The sequence below is a fragment of the Astatotilapia calliptera genome, chromosome 19, assembly GCF_900246225.1.
Source record: "Astatotilapia calliptera chromosome 19, fAstCal1.2, whole genome shotgun sequence".
Lineage (NCBI taxonomy): Eukaryota > Metazoa > Chordata > Actinopteri > Cichliformes > Cichlidae > Astatotilapia > Astatotilapia calliptera.
Genome location: NC_039320.1, coordinates 26,894,471 through 26,909,940, shown reverse-complemented (window position 1 = coordinate 26,909,940; position 15,470 = coordinate 26,894,471). Strand labels below are relative to the sequence as shown.

The window sequence follows — 15,470 nt, the reverse complement described above, 5'->3', positions numbered from 1 at the left end:
TGAACTTGATCTACCACAAGAAAAAGAGCTTCTCTTTTTTTGTGGGACTGGCTGTTTCCAAACTCTGCCTGTCTGGTCCAAGCAAATTAGGAGCCCAAAACAAGAAACAAAAGCACTTGTGAGTCCTTCTGGATGGCAGTAATGGAAAAGAGATGCAATCATAATTGCTGAATATTACCTCAATATGTTGTTTCTTTCTTTTTCCCTTTTTTTCACTTTTGTTTTGGATATGTTAACCTTGTTTCGGTTCATTTTCTAAAAGGTTTTTGTTTGTTAACGCCTCTTTCTCATGTATTGCAAGGTTTTTCTTCCTGCTTGTTTAAAGAAGCAGATGACCTCATCTGTCCTGAGTTGAAAACAGGCCATTCATTGGAATATATGCTGCTTAGCCTCCAGACTAAATGCTCCATTTTTCTGTTATTAGTCGCAGAAATACGGCGCAATGAATTGCTTCAAAACTGTTTAAGCGGTGAGTACACATTGCTATTATGCTCCACATGCCCCACTCCACCCCCACCCAAAGGATGCATGGTCCAGTCTATCACTCTGAGCTCAGAGATAAGTCAAATGAGAGTGATACTCAGCAATGAACAGTGACACTTGGGTAAAAATCTCCCAGCGCTTCCTGGGGACTTGTAATCAGGTGTGCCGCATGCTGTCCACTCGACGTGCATTCAACACTCCATGTCATGCGCTACGTTTAGCCCGGTGTCACCACCAGCCTTTTACTGCTGCCAGCAGTTCACTTCCAAAGCATCATTCACACCCATCTCCTGAAACACCTCCTCACCACCAGCCTGACGCCTCCACAGCAGCAGTATGTAATTCAGTCGTCTGAGCAAGCAAGAAGAGACAGGGGCAGTGGAGGCTGGTAGTCATCTAAATCTGTTAAGCCCTCCCCAAGGATGATTAAGTCTCCAGAAAAGGTGCATCGCAGCCTTGTCTTCGAATGAGCGAGGGAATCTTTTTGAACCTCTGTTGTGTTTTCTTGGAGATCCGTGACTCAGAGCATTATTAGTACACACACGCTACAGTTATTCAGCCCCTGCAGCCGCCCTTCACTGCCCCACCTTTTCCTCCCATTTGCTCCATGCAGAGACTCACATACAAAGCTACCAACACTGAGAGTCCTGGAACTACAGAATGAGCTCTGGTTTTAGAGAACACGCTGCTCAACAGAATCTGTATTTACACCAAATCGTGGCTCAGTGGATACAATAGCCAAAGAGATGGATAATCTTAACATGGTGCTCGAGTCCAGACTTAATCATGGGAACATTTTCAATTCAACACATTTATGCAGCATTTAAACCAGGGCACATGCTCACAGTGAGTTTAAATGGGGAGTATTCTAGTTTGGTGCAGTCATTGTACTGTTGATTTTTACCCTTCTTTGATTGCTAAGAGTATGTGGAAATGTAATACAGGAAGTAAAAGAACCTGGAGGCAAAGCTGTGACCATATGAAAACCCCTTACTTGTCTATTATAAGAGAATGAGGGTCCTGTGAGATCTTAAAGGCTGTCACCCAGGCAAATAGGTCAGTGCAACTGGGCCAAAATCTGTGTAAGTGCATGGAAACTGAAGCTCAGTGTGATGGTCTGTGTCATCAGACAGCATGGGTGTCCGGCCAGCGGTCAGTGGGTCTCATTTGAAGAGAGCTCTAAGTGTGGGTGAGGGAGGGTGGAGGGAGAGGCAGAGGACAAGAGCTGAGTTGTGTTGCAAGAGCTGATTATGCGTGCCGCAGGGCTGGTTTCCTGGATGTTGTGTTTGTGTTGGAGTGGGTGGCTCCAGGCAGATGTTGCAAATGAAGGAGGCGCTGTTGTGTGTTGACGTTATGGAGGGAAATCATACCGGAACACACCTGATTGATGTTTTTAGAGGTAAATATTTCCAATGAGAGCAACAAAATCCACTTGCCGCTGAGGCAGTAATATTCACAAGTTGTTACATGATCTGATGACCCCAGTGTGTTTCACCTTTTGGAAAAAATGACTACTTTGTGCCTGCAGCAGATAATAGGAGGGCAACAGATTTGGTTTTCTCTCACAATCATCCTTCCAGCTGTGCTCACTGCCCACACACAAACACACATCCATCTGGCCATGAGCGCAGAAACACTGCTTCAGCAGACATCAAATTACTTTTTTACCTTCCCAAAGCCATCTGCATACACAATCAGACACCTACAGACACAGGTAAGCTTCACACAAACACACAAAGCAAAGCATGGGAATGAAAATGAAAAGATGAAGACAGCTTATTATGAGATAAGAGTCGGCCATCGCCCCCAGCTATGTTTCAAATATAAATTTAATAAGACTGCCTCATATTATGAAAATGCTCACTCGCTTTTTTTACCCATATAACTTAATATCTTAATTCTTATATTATGATGTAAGATCCAAATGCAAAAAAGCCGCTACCGTTATTTTATATGACAGGACCATTTATTATAACGCTGCTTCCATATGAGAACGCCTGGTTTGTTTGACGATGAGGCTCTAACAGACTTCGGATGTATCATTAAACAGAACCGATAATGCTGCGCTTTATAATAATTAGAAATTCATAAACATTTAGATACTGATTATTAGTTATTAATGACTAGACTCATAGCGCATTACAGAATTAACTACAGCAGGGAGACTGACTCCTTCATGCTGATCTCACTTTGAACACAGACGACTGTTGCTCAGCTAAAGTGTTTTAAGAACCGCTTTTTTAAAAGTAGAAAATGGTACATGAATTCTTTAGATGCGACCACAGTGAAGCAGAAAAAGAAACTCGCACTGAAGACATTCAAACTTGTGTCATTGCGCAACACACAGAGTCGGGTTGTCGAGCAAGCGTAAATCAGTTCAAATCCTCCCTCCTTTCGTTCCTTGTGACTGGTCGCTGCCTGTGTCAGTCAGGGGGAGGGGTACACCGCTAATTTCTATATGCTTGTATGTCAATTTAGGACTCAGACTGCCCTTTTTTCTGTGTGGCTGACAGCAGCAGGAAACCTCAGTGGACCTCCACTACCTCGGTTCTTGGATTTCTGCGTGTGTTTAACCAGATGAGACGCTTGGGACGCGCAACTGCTTGCTTAGATTGAATCATTGTCTCTGGATACTGGTGCCCCTTAAGACGCGTCCGCACACTTCTGTCTCGTGGTGTGTGTGTGTGTGTGTGTGTGTGTGTGTGTGTGCTTTTGAAGAGAGCTGCTGGGTAATAAATCGCACGCCCGAGGGAAAGCTCGTCACAAAACTTTTAAAGAGGGCTTGACAACTTTGGAGATACGAGTTCATGTGGCTGATCGCCTGACAGAAGCGGACAGTTTCTCTGGAAAACTTATAAACGGGGGGGTTTCTCTTAAAACATGTTCTACAAATGCTCCGTGGTGTTACTGAATGTCCTCTTTCTCGTGCGTGCGCTCTCGGCTCACGAATGCACGGCGTGTAACCTCCGGACTTGTCCCTTTAAACCCCCGCTTGTCTGCGAAGGTGGTCGGACAGTGGCCAAGGATCCGTGCGGATGCTGTGATCAATGCACCCGGCTGGAGTGGGAGCCCTGCGGCAGCCAGGACTGGGCGCACGGCTACTGCGCCCTGGGACTGACCTGCGCCTCTGTAAACAAAACGGGAGCCGCCACTATCCCCGAAACTGGAGTATGTAAAGGTAAGTGAGACTCGGTCGTGTGAAGTCAGTTTAAACAAATGGCATTTTATTCAAGAAGTAACTTAATAGGAAAAGAGAGAAAATCTATTAGTGAGTGTGCAACCTTTCCCTTTTTTTAGGCACTTGAAGCCATCACTTAAAAAAAACGTCATTGAGGGCCCGACTGCAGTGACAGTGTCACTGTTTACTTACTTCTGGCTGCCTGGAGCGCACATGGTGGCTGTTGCCAGACATTCGTGGTTAACGTCACTGAATGTTTTGTTTAGGCGTTTAAAACAAACTATGATCTTTTCCCGAACCTGATTTTTTTTTTTTTTTTTTTTTGCCTAAATGTAACCAAACCCTAACAAAAAACGTCATGTAATAAGAATAAAGCTTTCAGACAGAGAGCTTGAAGGCAACATTCTCCCACCAACACCTGGAGAAACCCCCCAGGTCAGAGTCGCTGTTGATTACATGTAGAGTAGTCCTGTTCAGCTGCTTTTTCTTCCCCCCCAGAGCTTCATTTCACTCTCATCTAAGAACCAACAGTGATTTGGCACTACAATAGAAGAAGGTCCTGCTCGCTTTAGATTGATGAAAGGTGCATTTAGAAGTGATTTAATATACAATAAGAGATGTGACTATGTCCATGTGTGTGAGGGCAAAATTGAGGTTTACTAATGTCTTGACAAGAAATTGATTGTGTTTTAAAACCTGGAGTACATTTGAATGCAATAAATAAGCTGCCATTTTCCTGTCTCTTCTGTTTACACCACTGGCTTCATTGTGTTCCTCAGAGGTTTAATAGATTGACAGCGTGATTGCAAAAGTCCCCAGAAGATTTTCATTTGCAATTCTGTGAATTTCACAGTGCAGCACCGTACTATTCTTTCCAGGCAGAGCTGGACCTGGGTAACAGTGCATGTGCTCGTTTTGCGCACAGTTTGAGCAACAGTCTGAACTTCAAACATATGTATAGGGTATCAAGTTCCCCAGTAAGAACTGAGTTGGTAGCAGTGGCTTTATCCTGAGAAACAAATAACCAGTGGATGGGACCCCCTTTTACCTGCACTGTGTCTAGGATGATTGAAAAGGACTGAAAGGATTGTAGGAGAGAGCAAGCAGCTCTCAGTGGGGGTCTGGATGTCCTGACCCTGCTCTTCCATCATCCCTCTGTGGGGTGGTCCAAGTCAGAGCTCCACAAGAGTTTTAGAGGGGTCTCCCGCCTTACCATTGGGCCTCATGTACAGGTTAGACTGGTGTCTGGAGGGCATTTCCTCTTAAGCTTTGGAATGAGCTGGAGACCTAGTGGCTCCTTCATTTGAGTCATGCCTCAGCTCCAGGGACCTCAGAGCATGCTGCTGACTCCAAATACAGACACATGTACACAGCCTAAATATCCCAAAGGATCTTGGCTGGGCTAAAGCAACACCTCCCAGTGTGTTTTCAGGGGCCACAGTAGGCAGGCTGCTGGAGGCTGATCCCAGATTTCCTTCAACCTGCAGCACTCTTAAAGTGATTAGACCTGCAATCAGGAGTTGGGGGTAAAATGTTTCCGCTTTTCTGATCCCCTGCTTGTCTACTGATAGTCTGGATTTTCTGGGTGGTCAAAATCTGTTGGTGTGGAGACTCAGCAGCATTATAACACAGGTGACATGTTGCATGTTGTGACAGATGGTTACCATGGTTATCAATCAGTTGTTAATGTGTTATATTTGGTGTCCGGTTCCTAAACGAAAGCTGACACAGGCGCTGCACTACTGCTTTCCAGAAGTGGTATTGTTACAGAGACACTGAGATCCAAAAAGAAGTGGAATTTGCTGGTATTACAAATTTAATTTTCTTCAAAGCAGGGGACGTGTTTCATATCATTCTTTGTTGCCAACAAATTTAACAGTTTTTTAAGGTACAATAACCAAAAGTAATTGCATGAACCCAGAAAAGTGTGAAGCTTGCCAAAAACAATAGTAGTTATTACAATAAATTATTCTCATGACAGATTTTGGTATTTAAGCATTGAACCTGGCAGTTAGCACATAAAAGGTTGAACGCTTTGTGGATATACAGGTTCCATTTCTGACAAAACAAAACAACAATCCTCTTGGCCATTCGCCTTGTCCTATCTGCTTCGGTGGTCAGCCAGGTGAACTCAGCCATTCCTACCTAAATGAATTCTGTCAATGTTCTCATTTTATTCCCGTGTCTGTTCTTCCACACCGAGCTTCCTCATCCTTCAGAGACACTTAACATACCATGTAACGGAATGCCGGTCTTACAAGGACGCTATGTCCACTGCACCGCTTCACATACCTTCTACTTCTCCCTTTCTCTGGTATTATCTAACGTTTCAAAGACTTCCTTTATAGCTCGCTATCAGCCACAGGGCCTCTAGATGTCAGCTTTTCTATCCTGGCTCTGGACGCCAAGCCAAGCAGTCTCAGTGACCAAGTCAGGAATCCCCCTGGGATGAAGCCATAGGCTTTGGTTAGAGTCACGCCAGGCCAGATAACAGATGACCAGAACACATTAGTGTTAGGCTAAAGGAAACTGAGGCAGCCTTGCATTAATTGTTTTGAGTAGCTCCTTTTCCACATTTCAGATCTACCATTGCATGCAGACAGGAGCTACTACCATCTTAAATGAAAATACACTTGCAGGTACAGGAAAGCCTCAGGATGGAAAAAATTCTTCGACTCAGGATCGTTTTAGGGTGAAAGGAAGTCAGAGAACGTTTGCTGTATTGAAAAGGCCATTTGTGCTCTGCCAGTTCAGTGGGCGTGTGAGAGAGCTATTAACAGTGCTGGCTGGCTCAGGTTGAAGGTGCCTTCACTGCTTCCACTGGCCGAGGTTTACCCTAGCGCTCGAGAGCATCAGCCATTGCCAAGCAGCGATCGGCATAGCCCGCTCTAACACGGGGAAAGCATTTACTAGGATGCTTTCTTCTGCAGCCACATTGATTCACTTCAGCGGTAAATTGTTTTATCACAGTAAGAGATTTTTCTTTTTCCCATTGTGGAATATCTGTTTCACATTAATATGGATCAGCACATGTGTGCTATTATCATCTGCGGCATCTAAAAGCACAGTCGCGGAGTTCGGTTTCTTTCTAGTCACTTTGAGTCATCCTGTTATTGTTTCTCCTACCCCCAACTGAGCGTTACCACGACTCTCATTTACAGGCTTGATTCCAGGTAGGATCACTGCAGTAGTCAGGTAAACTATGAAGTGCTTATGTTTATGTTGGATAGTTGAACCTTTAACACCTTTTCCTCTGGCGCATTGTTCTGGTATGTAGCTGTTTGGAGAAGAAAGCCAGAGTATTTTGATAAGCTCCAGTCACACATCCACACTGCTAATTTGAGGTCTTTCAGTGCAATCTTGGGAAGGGGCCGCTCTGTGTTGGAGTTTATCTCTTCCTGTTTTCTGAGCAACCAATTCCTACTGCTTTTAAACTACTATGAGGGGAAGGTATTTTGAGATGTAGATGTGGGTTTTCTGAAAGGAACGCTATGTGTAATGTGTAGATTGGCACTCACTCTCAGTTATAAGTCGCTTTTATAATGTTTGATCCAAATTGAGGCCAAGTCTCGAGGTGCCATGTCAGGAGTGGGGGGTAAAGCTCCCTAGTAGAAGTAACAATGCGTGGGTATGGTGGCCTTAGTTCAGAAAGGCGTTGCAGCAGCCAGCAGAGATGGAAACCCTGGGAGGGCCCCATGCTGTGGAACAAAAGCAAACAAATGGGCTCAGTAGCTGAAGCAGCGTGGCACAATGAGGAGGGAGGAGGGATGGCAGCCCAGCAAACACACTGGTCAGTTCAGTATCTGTGGTGCCCACATAATGTGTCGCAACAGATGCTGCAAGCTGGCTAACCCTTAAGCAGTTCTGGGAAATATGGCTTGGTTTCTGGCACATTTTGGCCTGATAAAGTTTCACCTATAAATCTGTCCAGTATTTATTTATCCATTTTATATGGGACTAAATGGAGTCATAAGCTGATTACCACATGAACTACAGACTTCATCTTGGGAGAATACAAATTTAAGATCGGATATGAGACCTGTATTAATTCTGTGTGAGGGGCCGTTGTGTTGATTTGAGCCAATGTGAAAATAGCCGAGGTAATGGTCTAGCAGATTCATGCATAGTGGGTAGTCACACTTGTACACTCTGGTTAAGCAGCTTCCTAAACCATGCAAGGTATTTCCAGGAGTAAGAAAGCAGCCGAGGCAGACATCTGCTGTAATGACATTTTTCAGAGTTGTGTGAAAACAGCTAATTCAAGTTTTTTCCCTTTGTCTTACTTATATTTTTTTACTGTCACTGTTATTTCCCACAGTACTGCCTGACAATCCAGATGCAGGTCTTGAGGATGAGCGCTGCCCACTGATGACAGGCTGCGACAGAGCAGGAGGTCAATGTGTCTGTGATGCCCGTCACTCCTGCTTGGGCTCTTTTACCTACCCAGACCAAGAAACCTGCATGAAGGCCAGTAAGTCAGGTAAGCCCTCTCTCTTCATCCCTTTCCATGTTAAAAGGCAGATGTGTGTTGCACACGCACGAGCACAGAAACCCTTCAGAGGGGATAATGCTATCTATTGAGAGGAGTTAATCCATAACAGATGTGGCTCTGAGGTGGCTAATGCTACTTGGATGTCATAGTGATGACACACATGCTAAGGCTTTGTGTTGCGGTTCCCCACTCACCCTTGAGTGGTGCCATTGTCTGTGACTCATTGATGAATGCGGTTTATGCGTGTTCACGGCCGGATTTCAGATGGTCGGAGGCACGAGCACCGGGAAAAGCACAGAGAGAAGTATGTGGGACCATCCAACCCAGCCTGTATGTTCTCTGGCTGTAACCTGACCGCCGAGGGCTGCGTGTGTGAGTCTCAGAGCTGCCACCACCACTTCGCCTACGTCAACCGCAGCCAGTGCCAGGAAGCTGCAGGTAACCTTCAGATGACCTGCAAACAGAACCCACAATCACACAGTAGCACTGCTCAGCTCGGGTTACTTGGGGTTTTTAAAATAGCGTCTAAAACAGTCGAGTTACATTTGGATTGCAGTATTTAATAATTATCTATTTTTAATGAACATATTTATAAACTATAGGCTTATTCTGGGTGAAACACAACCGCATCATTCTTCATGTTCCGGCTCGTTATTATGGCTAAAATAATGAACTGTAAACATTCAAAATTCTGTCTTCCAAAGATTAAATGCACTTTCTGTTACAGTATTTGCATATTAGTTACATATTTGGTGTCAGCTTTCATTTCACAGTCTTCTTGTGCAGTTTCAATAGGCACAGCAAAACTCCACTGATTATGAGAGCAGGAAAAGTAGAGGAGTGATGAGGGAATGTATCAGATTAGCCTCAGATGCCGTGGAAAATGATGTGGAGAGTGAAACAAAGAAGGTGCAAATCTGAGAGAAGGAAATACAGGGACTGTTAATAGAAATGTGGTGTGCAGGAGATCCTCAGGTGCAAGGCAGAGTGCATAAAGTGTAAGTGAACTGAGTATGATTGGTTCCCCAGTGCTCTGAGGTGAAGAAAGGGGATCCTAAGAATATACAAAAACGTGCCTCTCTCTGTGATTGACACTTTACTAAGTGGAAAACGTTCTTGGCAGAGTGAGTGCAGTTTTCTCGTTTGGATTGTAAGGTGTGCGGCAGATAGGCAGGCGCTAAGTGTCGGCTGCCTCCTGAGTGACATTTGCGAAAACAGGATGAGAACTGTTTGTGTTGGGTAGAACGTGTCCTCCGTAATCTGCTTTTCAAAGACAGAAAGCAAGAAAACATGAATGACACCTGAAGAAAAATAGTCTTGATGGTTAATGGACTGGTACTTTTCTACTCAAAGCACTTTGTTACCGCAATCCTTACTCGCCCATTCATACAAGTGCTTTATTTTCTATGCTGAAGCACTTTTAACTGAACATGTACACAATCAAATTCACATGGATTGATCAGGGGGCAACTTAAGGGTCAGTATATTCCCCAAGAATATTTCAGGGTTGAATCACCAACCTCCCAGTAAGTCAGGGGTGGGGGACCTCCAGGCCTCAAAGGCCGGAGTCCTGCAGGTTTTAGATGTTTTCTTGATCCAACACAGCCGATTTAAATGGCTAAATTACCTCCTCAACATGTCTGTAAGTTCTCCAGAGGCCTGGTAATGAACTAATCATTTGACCCAGGGTGATACCTAAAACCTGCAGGACACCGGCCCTTAAGGCCTGGAGTTCCCCACCACTGCAATAAGTAGACAACTTGCTCTAACAGTTATGGCCTGTGACTGTGTTACGAGTGACTGTGCTTTTTTTTATGTTGCTCTGCTCTGGTTCTCACTCAATCTCTTTGCAACTTGCTGATATTTTTGGTGAGGAATGGCTCTTAGGATAGACAGTACCGCGGTTGGCAACACGCCATGCAGACATATTTAAGTTTATTTAGTCTCCGGATAACATTAAGGTTACTGTCGAGCATCTACAGTACAGCTGCGTGGATGTTTGTCTTGAGCTATTTATGCAGCAGATTCCACAGGAAGTGTGTTCACCAAATATCAGATTGTTTAGACGTATCATCAAGTCTAGTGTTTCAATGAAAGACTGGCTGCTGCGCTCCTATGTTTGCAACTCGCTCATCAAAGTATGAGCCCAGCGGATGACGGTTTAAACTCGCACTAGTGAAAACTGTAAACAACATTTTTCAGCAGCTTATGACTTCAGCACCGCAACACACACCCACCCGTCTAATGGCCCCTCATTAAGTAAGCGAGCAGAATACGTGCTTCTACTATGACTTAAAGAATACATGTGCATGTAGAGCGATGCACACACGTCGACGTGTCCTTCAAGCGCACAGTGAGCCTTCGAATGGGAGCAAGTAAGCCTGCGTGCTTGCATCTGTGTTTGCGCATGTGTCTGTGTGTGATAATTATCTTGTTTGTCTAGATGTCGCGGCAGAGATTTTCCTTTGTCTGTCATCAGCAGGAGCTTCCTCTACGACCAGACCGGGACTCTGTGGTTAAGATCCTGTTTGCTTTGTCCCGTTGGGCTCCATGGAGACTGTGTCTATCAACCCCTCGTTGCTTTAGACACAAGCAGCTATTAAGATCTGTGTAAGCATGCCCCTCTGGAGTGTGACAAAAACTGTATTCTGTAAACTTAATCTCAGGGTACAAGAGCACCACTGATCGCTCCAGTCGCCACAGCGCCAACAATAATACTTATGATGGTGCTAAACATAGAATATCCACCTCTAGGGGTCACTGTTGCTATGCAGTAGCAACGCAATGGCCATTCCGAATCCCAAAGTAGTTGCACTTTTGTTTCTGCGTCCGACTTTCTTTCATTTCCGCCACATGTGGAGCGACAGGTGCTCGTGTCTGCCTTCGGGATGATCTGCTGGAGAAACTGCATGATCTCGATCCCCGGACCTCCAGTTCTGGGTGCGACTTGATGCCAGGAGTCAGAGGAGAGGACGTCAAAGCAAATGTGCAAAGCGGTGTTTGGTTGAAAACAAACCGCAGCTGCTTGACTTGCATGTTAATCTTGCTCTTCAGTGGTCAAATGCCCAGAGTTTCACTTCTTGTTTTTAATCCTTCAACACAAATGACAAGAAAGAATCACAGATCGTACGGAAGAATAATAAGATCTCTGGGCAGCTCTGCCTTCGCTTCTAGTCACATTGAACGGAGGACAGACTTGATGCTAGAGTACCTCTCTGTCCTATCCTGAGCTGCAAAGTGTTATTGTGTGAGGTTAAAAGGATACATAAATGTCAGGGTTTTTTTTAATGTTAACTGTTTTTAAAAGAATATTCTCACACATTCCATCTTTAAAGCAGACCTCATGTCTCAGCACTTAAAGAAACACTCTTTGCCTTTCCTCAGAATTTATGTTCTCGTCTCAGGACCTGTACACTCACACATGGTAATAGTTTGTCCCGTCCTTCTTTTGCTTTCTGCTGCTCTCTGACTCATACTGTGGTCTCGTCTGTGACTCATCATGATCTGTTGAAATTCAACATCTTTCTTGTTTCACGGCTGTTGATGTTCCATTTCCTAATCGCACCTCTTGTAGATTTGCTCTCCTGCTGGACTACAAAACACTGATGTAATTTGGCTGAATATGATCAATTAGAAGCAACGCGGTGTGTCAGACTTATTTCCCCACGTGGGAGGAAAGGCGATGCGACGTGTGATAGAGAGGAAATGCAGACGCAGAATAGGAAGTCACAACTTAGTCCAACTGCTTTTCTGAGATATTTGTGTCCCTGCCCCAAGGATCTTGGTCATGTGATGTTTAGCAAATTTAAACTTTAGGATGGTTTACATAGTTCTTTCACGATAAGGTTCCTGAGTGGTTTTTTTAGAAGAAGAAGCAAGATTCCTCTGCACTTGTTTACTGATAGAAACTAGCACCAGCAATCTCTGCATTCTGTAAGTCAAAAGCCAAAACCAGTCTGTGCTGTAGCAGTCAAGCCATATAGAGCTGCTTTCACCGACGAATTCCCAACAATTTTTGGAGAACTGTGCAGGGACAGCGACCTTGTCCTTTCTGACAAGCAGCGCTCACTGGAGATAGTTTATATCAGCTGCATTCTTTCTACTGAAAATAGTTTGGCTAAGTTGAGAATACTGCCTGGGAATGGTGCAGAGATGGCGTGACATAGGATGACCACTTGTGAATCACACATGGACTTTGTAGTAGGGAGCTGGCTGCTAAATGATGTCCGATCCAGCTACACTGGGCATTAGTTTTCTCACACGGGCGTTTGTGGGATTGTGAGGAAAAACGAGAATGTGTGTAGTAGTTCACAAGCGGTTAACCAAATTGGCAGCATCCAATCTAATGCCATGGCACAAACTGGCCTCACTCTCGCAAATCTGCTTGTCCACCTGTGCCACCTCCATCCTGCCTCTCTCTACACTTGTAGAAAGAATGGTGGTTCTGCTTGGCTGCAGCTTCTTTGTGGCAGGGCTATTACTGGCTGAGCCAGACCGCCATCGGCTGGCAGGGGCCACGAGACGTCTCAGTGCTGAGTGTTTGTGCACCGTCTGCGGAAGCTGTGGCCCGGTTGTACCCTGCAAGCTGCTAGTTTCCCAGCGAGTGCTTATTTCTGTGTGCGGAGACTGATTTCAGAGAGGAAATAAAACTCCTGTGTAGCTGGAGAGACAAAGAACTTCCCTTAAAGGCATGTTGGGATTGCTGTCAACCCACTCACTATTCTTGGTCAGCCACTAACCAAACCAGGCACATTAAGCCAGCATGAAAGCCAAAGCCAAAATACATGCACGCACACAAAGAGCCTTTCTGCATGTCCAGCTCTAAACCTCAACCCATTAATGAAATCAAGGCCTAAAACCTCAGCTTATTGACTCAACCATAACTATTAACAAATCAAACACGCCCCGACCCAAGCCTCAGTCAAATCCTGATGTTCCCAGGCCCGTTTCTTTCATCAACACTATTTTGCTTTTTCCCCCTGAAAGAGAAGATCTCTAAGGCAATAGTCCATAAGTAACCCTCATGTCTCTGTCACAGTTTATTTAACAAATGTGTACAACCCAGATCTCCCACAGACTTCTTTTCAACAAGACTAAGACTGACGGCTAGAACACATAACATGATAACATGATCCTTTCCACTGCTTTATGTTCAGTACCCAGCATAGGCTTTGTACGTACAAACATGCAGTATATGAAAATACAGATGTGCAAACGTTGGACACAGGTGGACATTCTCTTTACCTCACCCAAGCACACTCATTTGAGGTTTTTCATCTGCAAATATTTAGCCAATGATTGAGAGAACAAAGCAAGCAGGCAGCACATGGCGGCTGCGTGCCTATACCCAGCCACCTCAAGCCTCTGATCATGGTGTCAATTTCCTGACCCCGTCTATGTCTTTTGGCTTGGACATCCTCCTAGAGCTGCTCGTCGATCCTTACACATGCACTGACACACACAGCGAACAATGCCGACTTTCTCAGTAACTGCTGGTGGGCACCGGGCCAGGCCCCCACAACTTTACGTGAGAGACGGCCCTGATGTGTCCCTTTGCGGAGCAACTTTATAAAACCTGAGGACAGACCAGAAACCCACGGAGGGCAGCTGGACTGAGACAGCTTTGTTCTCAGCTGACTTGTTTCCAAAGTCAGTCAGCGAACAGAACTCACATTGTGTGCTTTTTTCCATGAGTAAACTCAGGCTGTCAACACAGCCTCCTCTGCCTGCTCGAGCCTCTCGGGTTTGGGTAAAGACTGCGCTCCTTGTACCCCGCACTTGAAAGGAAGAGAAAAAAAACAACATTTAGAATGAAAGATTTTTCTTTCTTCAATGAGCTGCACCAGAATGCATTGTTTACAAAAGGCACCCTTCAGTAGTAATGAGGTAATTTCCGCATTTTCTTTTCTAGATCAACATCAGGTGTGGTGTGAGCCTGCATGAAGGTGTGTGTGTGTGCATGAGAGAGTGAGAAAAATCGCATATTGTTGCAGGCTGTTCATATGGGTCAGACATTGTCCAATCTTTGTTATCTTACAGTTGTAAAAGAGCATATGTTACCTAATCTGCAGAGAGAATTTATCAAGCCTACCAAATCAGTGCTTTTGTGTATGTGCAAGCTGGAGTATGGCCACCATTATGATACAAATACTGGTTTTGCGGTCGCTGACTCGCTAATTACAGCCATTTATGCAAAGAGATAGAACACAAACAACGCTGGATAAAATCCATTTACTGCTGACTTTTTCCATCCGCCCTGTCTGTCTATTGTGTTTATAATTGTGCCAGCTAAAAATTGTATTAATTGGACCTGCAAGAGTTGGACCATTTCCACTGATGGATACAATTCCATTCATTTAAATTACAATGGTATGTCTGCCAGCTGCTTTTCCCAGCGCACTCTAACCCCAGCCATTATCACGACCGAAAGAGTAATCACCCTTCTCTGGGGCACATACAATGCATAGAAAGTGTTTTTCAGTGCAGAACTATGTGCAAAATTGTCCCAGTGCATTTTTTTTTTACAGCTTTAAAAAGCTTGAGGCTTTCATATGCAAAACTGGTCTTTAACTGAGCAGCCTGCGTTAGACTTTATTGTAAGTAAAACATTTGCCAATCAGCACTTCCAACTGAAGTTTATTTAACTCCAGTATAGGAATTAAGCCAAAAACCGTTAAATGGGTTGTAGCCTCCCTTAATTCAGGGGTTTTCCCTCATTTTCTATGACACTATTCAGCTACAAAGTTTATCAATGAGAGCTTTGTGGCACTCCTCACTGTTCCCAGGTTGCTTGAGTAAACACTACAGTACAGATACCTAACACTCCTGCTCTATTTATCCGGAGCCAGAAAAATTCAATGTTCCCCTTATCCTCAATTTCATGTGTCAGTTATGTTACCCCCACACACCAAAATAGAGCTCTCACAGTCTTAGAGGGCCTCTCCTCCATGTTTATTCTTGGTCAGGCAGACATCAAACAGTTACTTAACGGCACTGCCGTCAGAGCATCATGCACGCTTGTTTTCTTGATTTGAGGACCGGCAAAGTCAAACCACTATCAGAGCATGAGCAGACTGGAAAGTAACCAATCAGTTTCCCCATCTGGTGGCAAAACTCAGAGGGAGTTTTCAAATGTCAGTGATGAAGCACATCCTCTCAGAGACTCGTGTTGCGCTTTGGAGTCAGCACCCGTCTGGGAAGACCATCAACAGAACTGTCTCTCTGGAAACATTACCAAACCCCAAGCATTGTTATGCAACCTCAGCCAGTATCATTCCCTCTCCTCAAAAACCAGATGTATGCAAAGATTGCAAAGCA

At 44.6% G+C, this 15,470-nt stretch overlaps 1 protein-coding gene across 1 annotated transcript in view; it reads left to right on the top strand.

The window, feature by feature from the left end:
* The first annotated feature begins 2,943 nt into the window (after nt 1–2,943).
* LOC113011977 (cysteine-rich motor neuron 1 protein) overlaps nt 2,944–15,470 on the top strand; it is a 36,204-nt gene continuing 23,677 nt past the window's right edge. Inside the window, exons 1-3 of the mRNA XM_026151892.1 lie at nt 2,944–3,661; nt 7,980–8,141; nt 8,418–8,591. Of these exons, the coding sequence (XP_026007677.1) occupies nt 3,364–3,661; nt 7,980–8,141; nt 8,418–8,591 (634 nt within the window). The 5' untranslated portion in view covers nt 2,944–3,363. The remainder of the gene's footprint in view (nt 3,662–7,979; nt 8,142–8,417; nt 8,592–15,470) is intronic.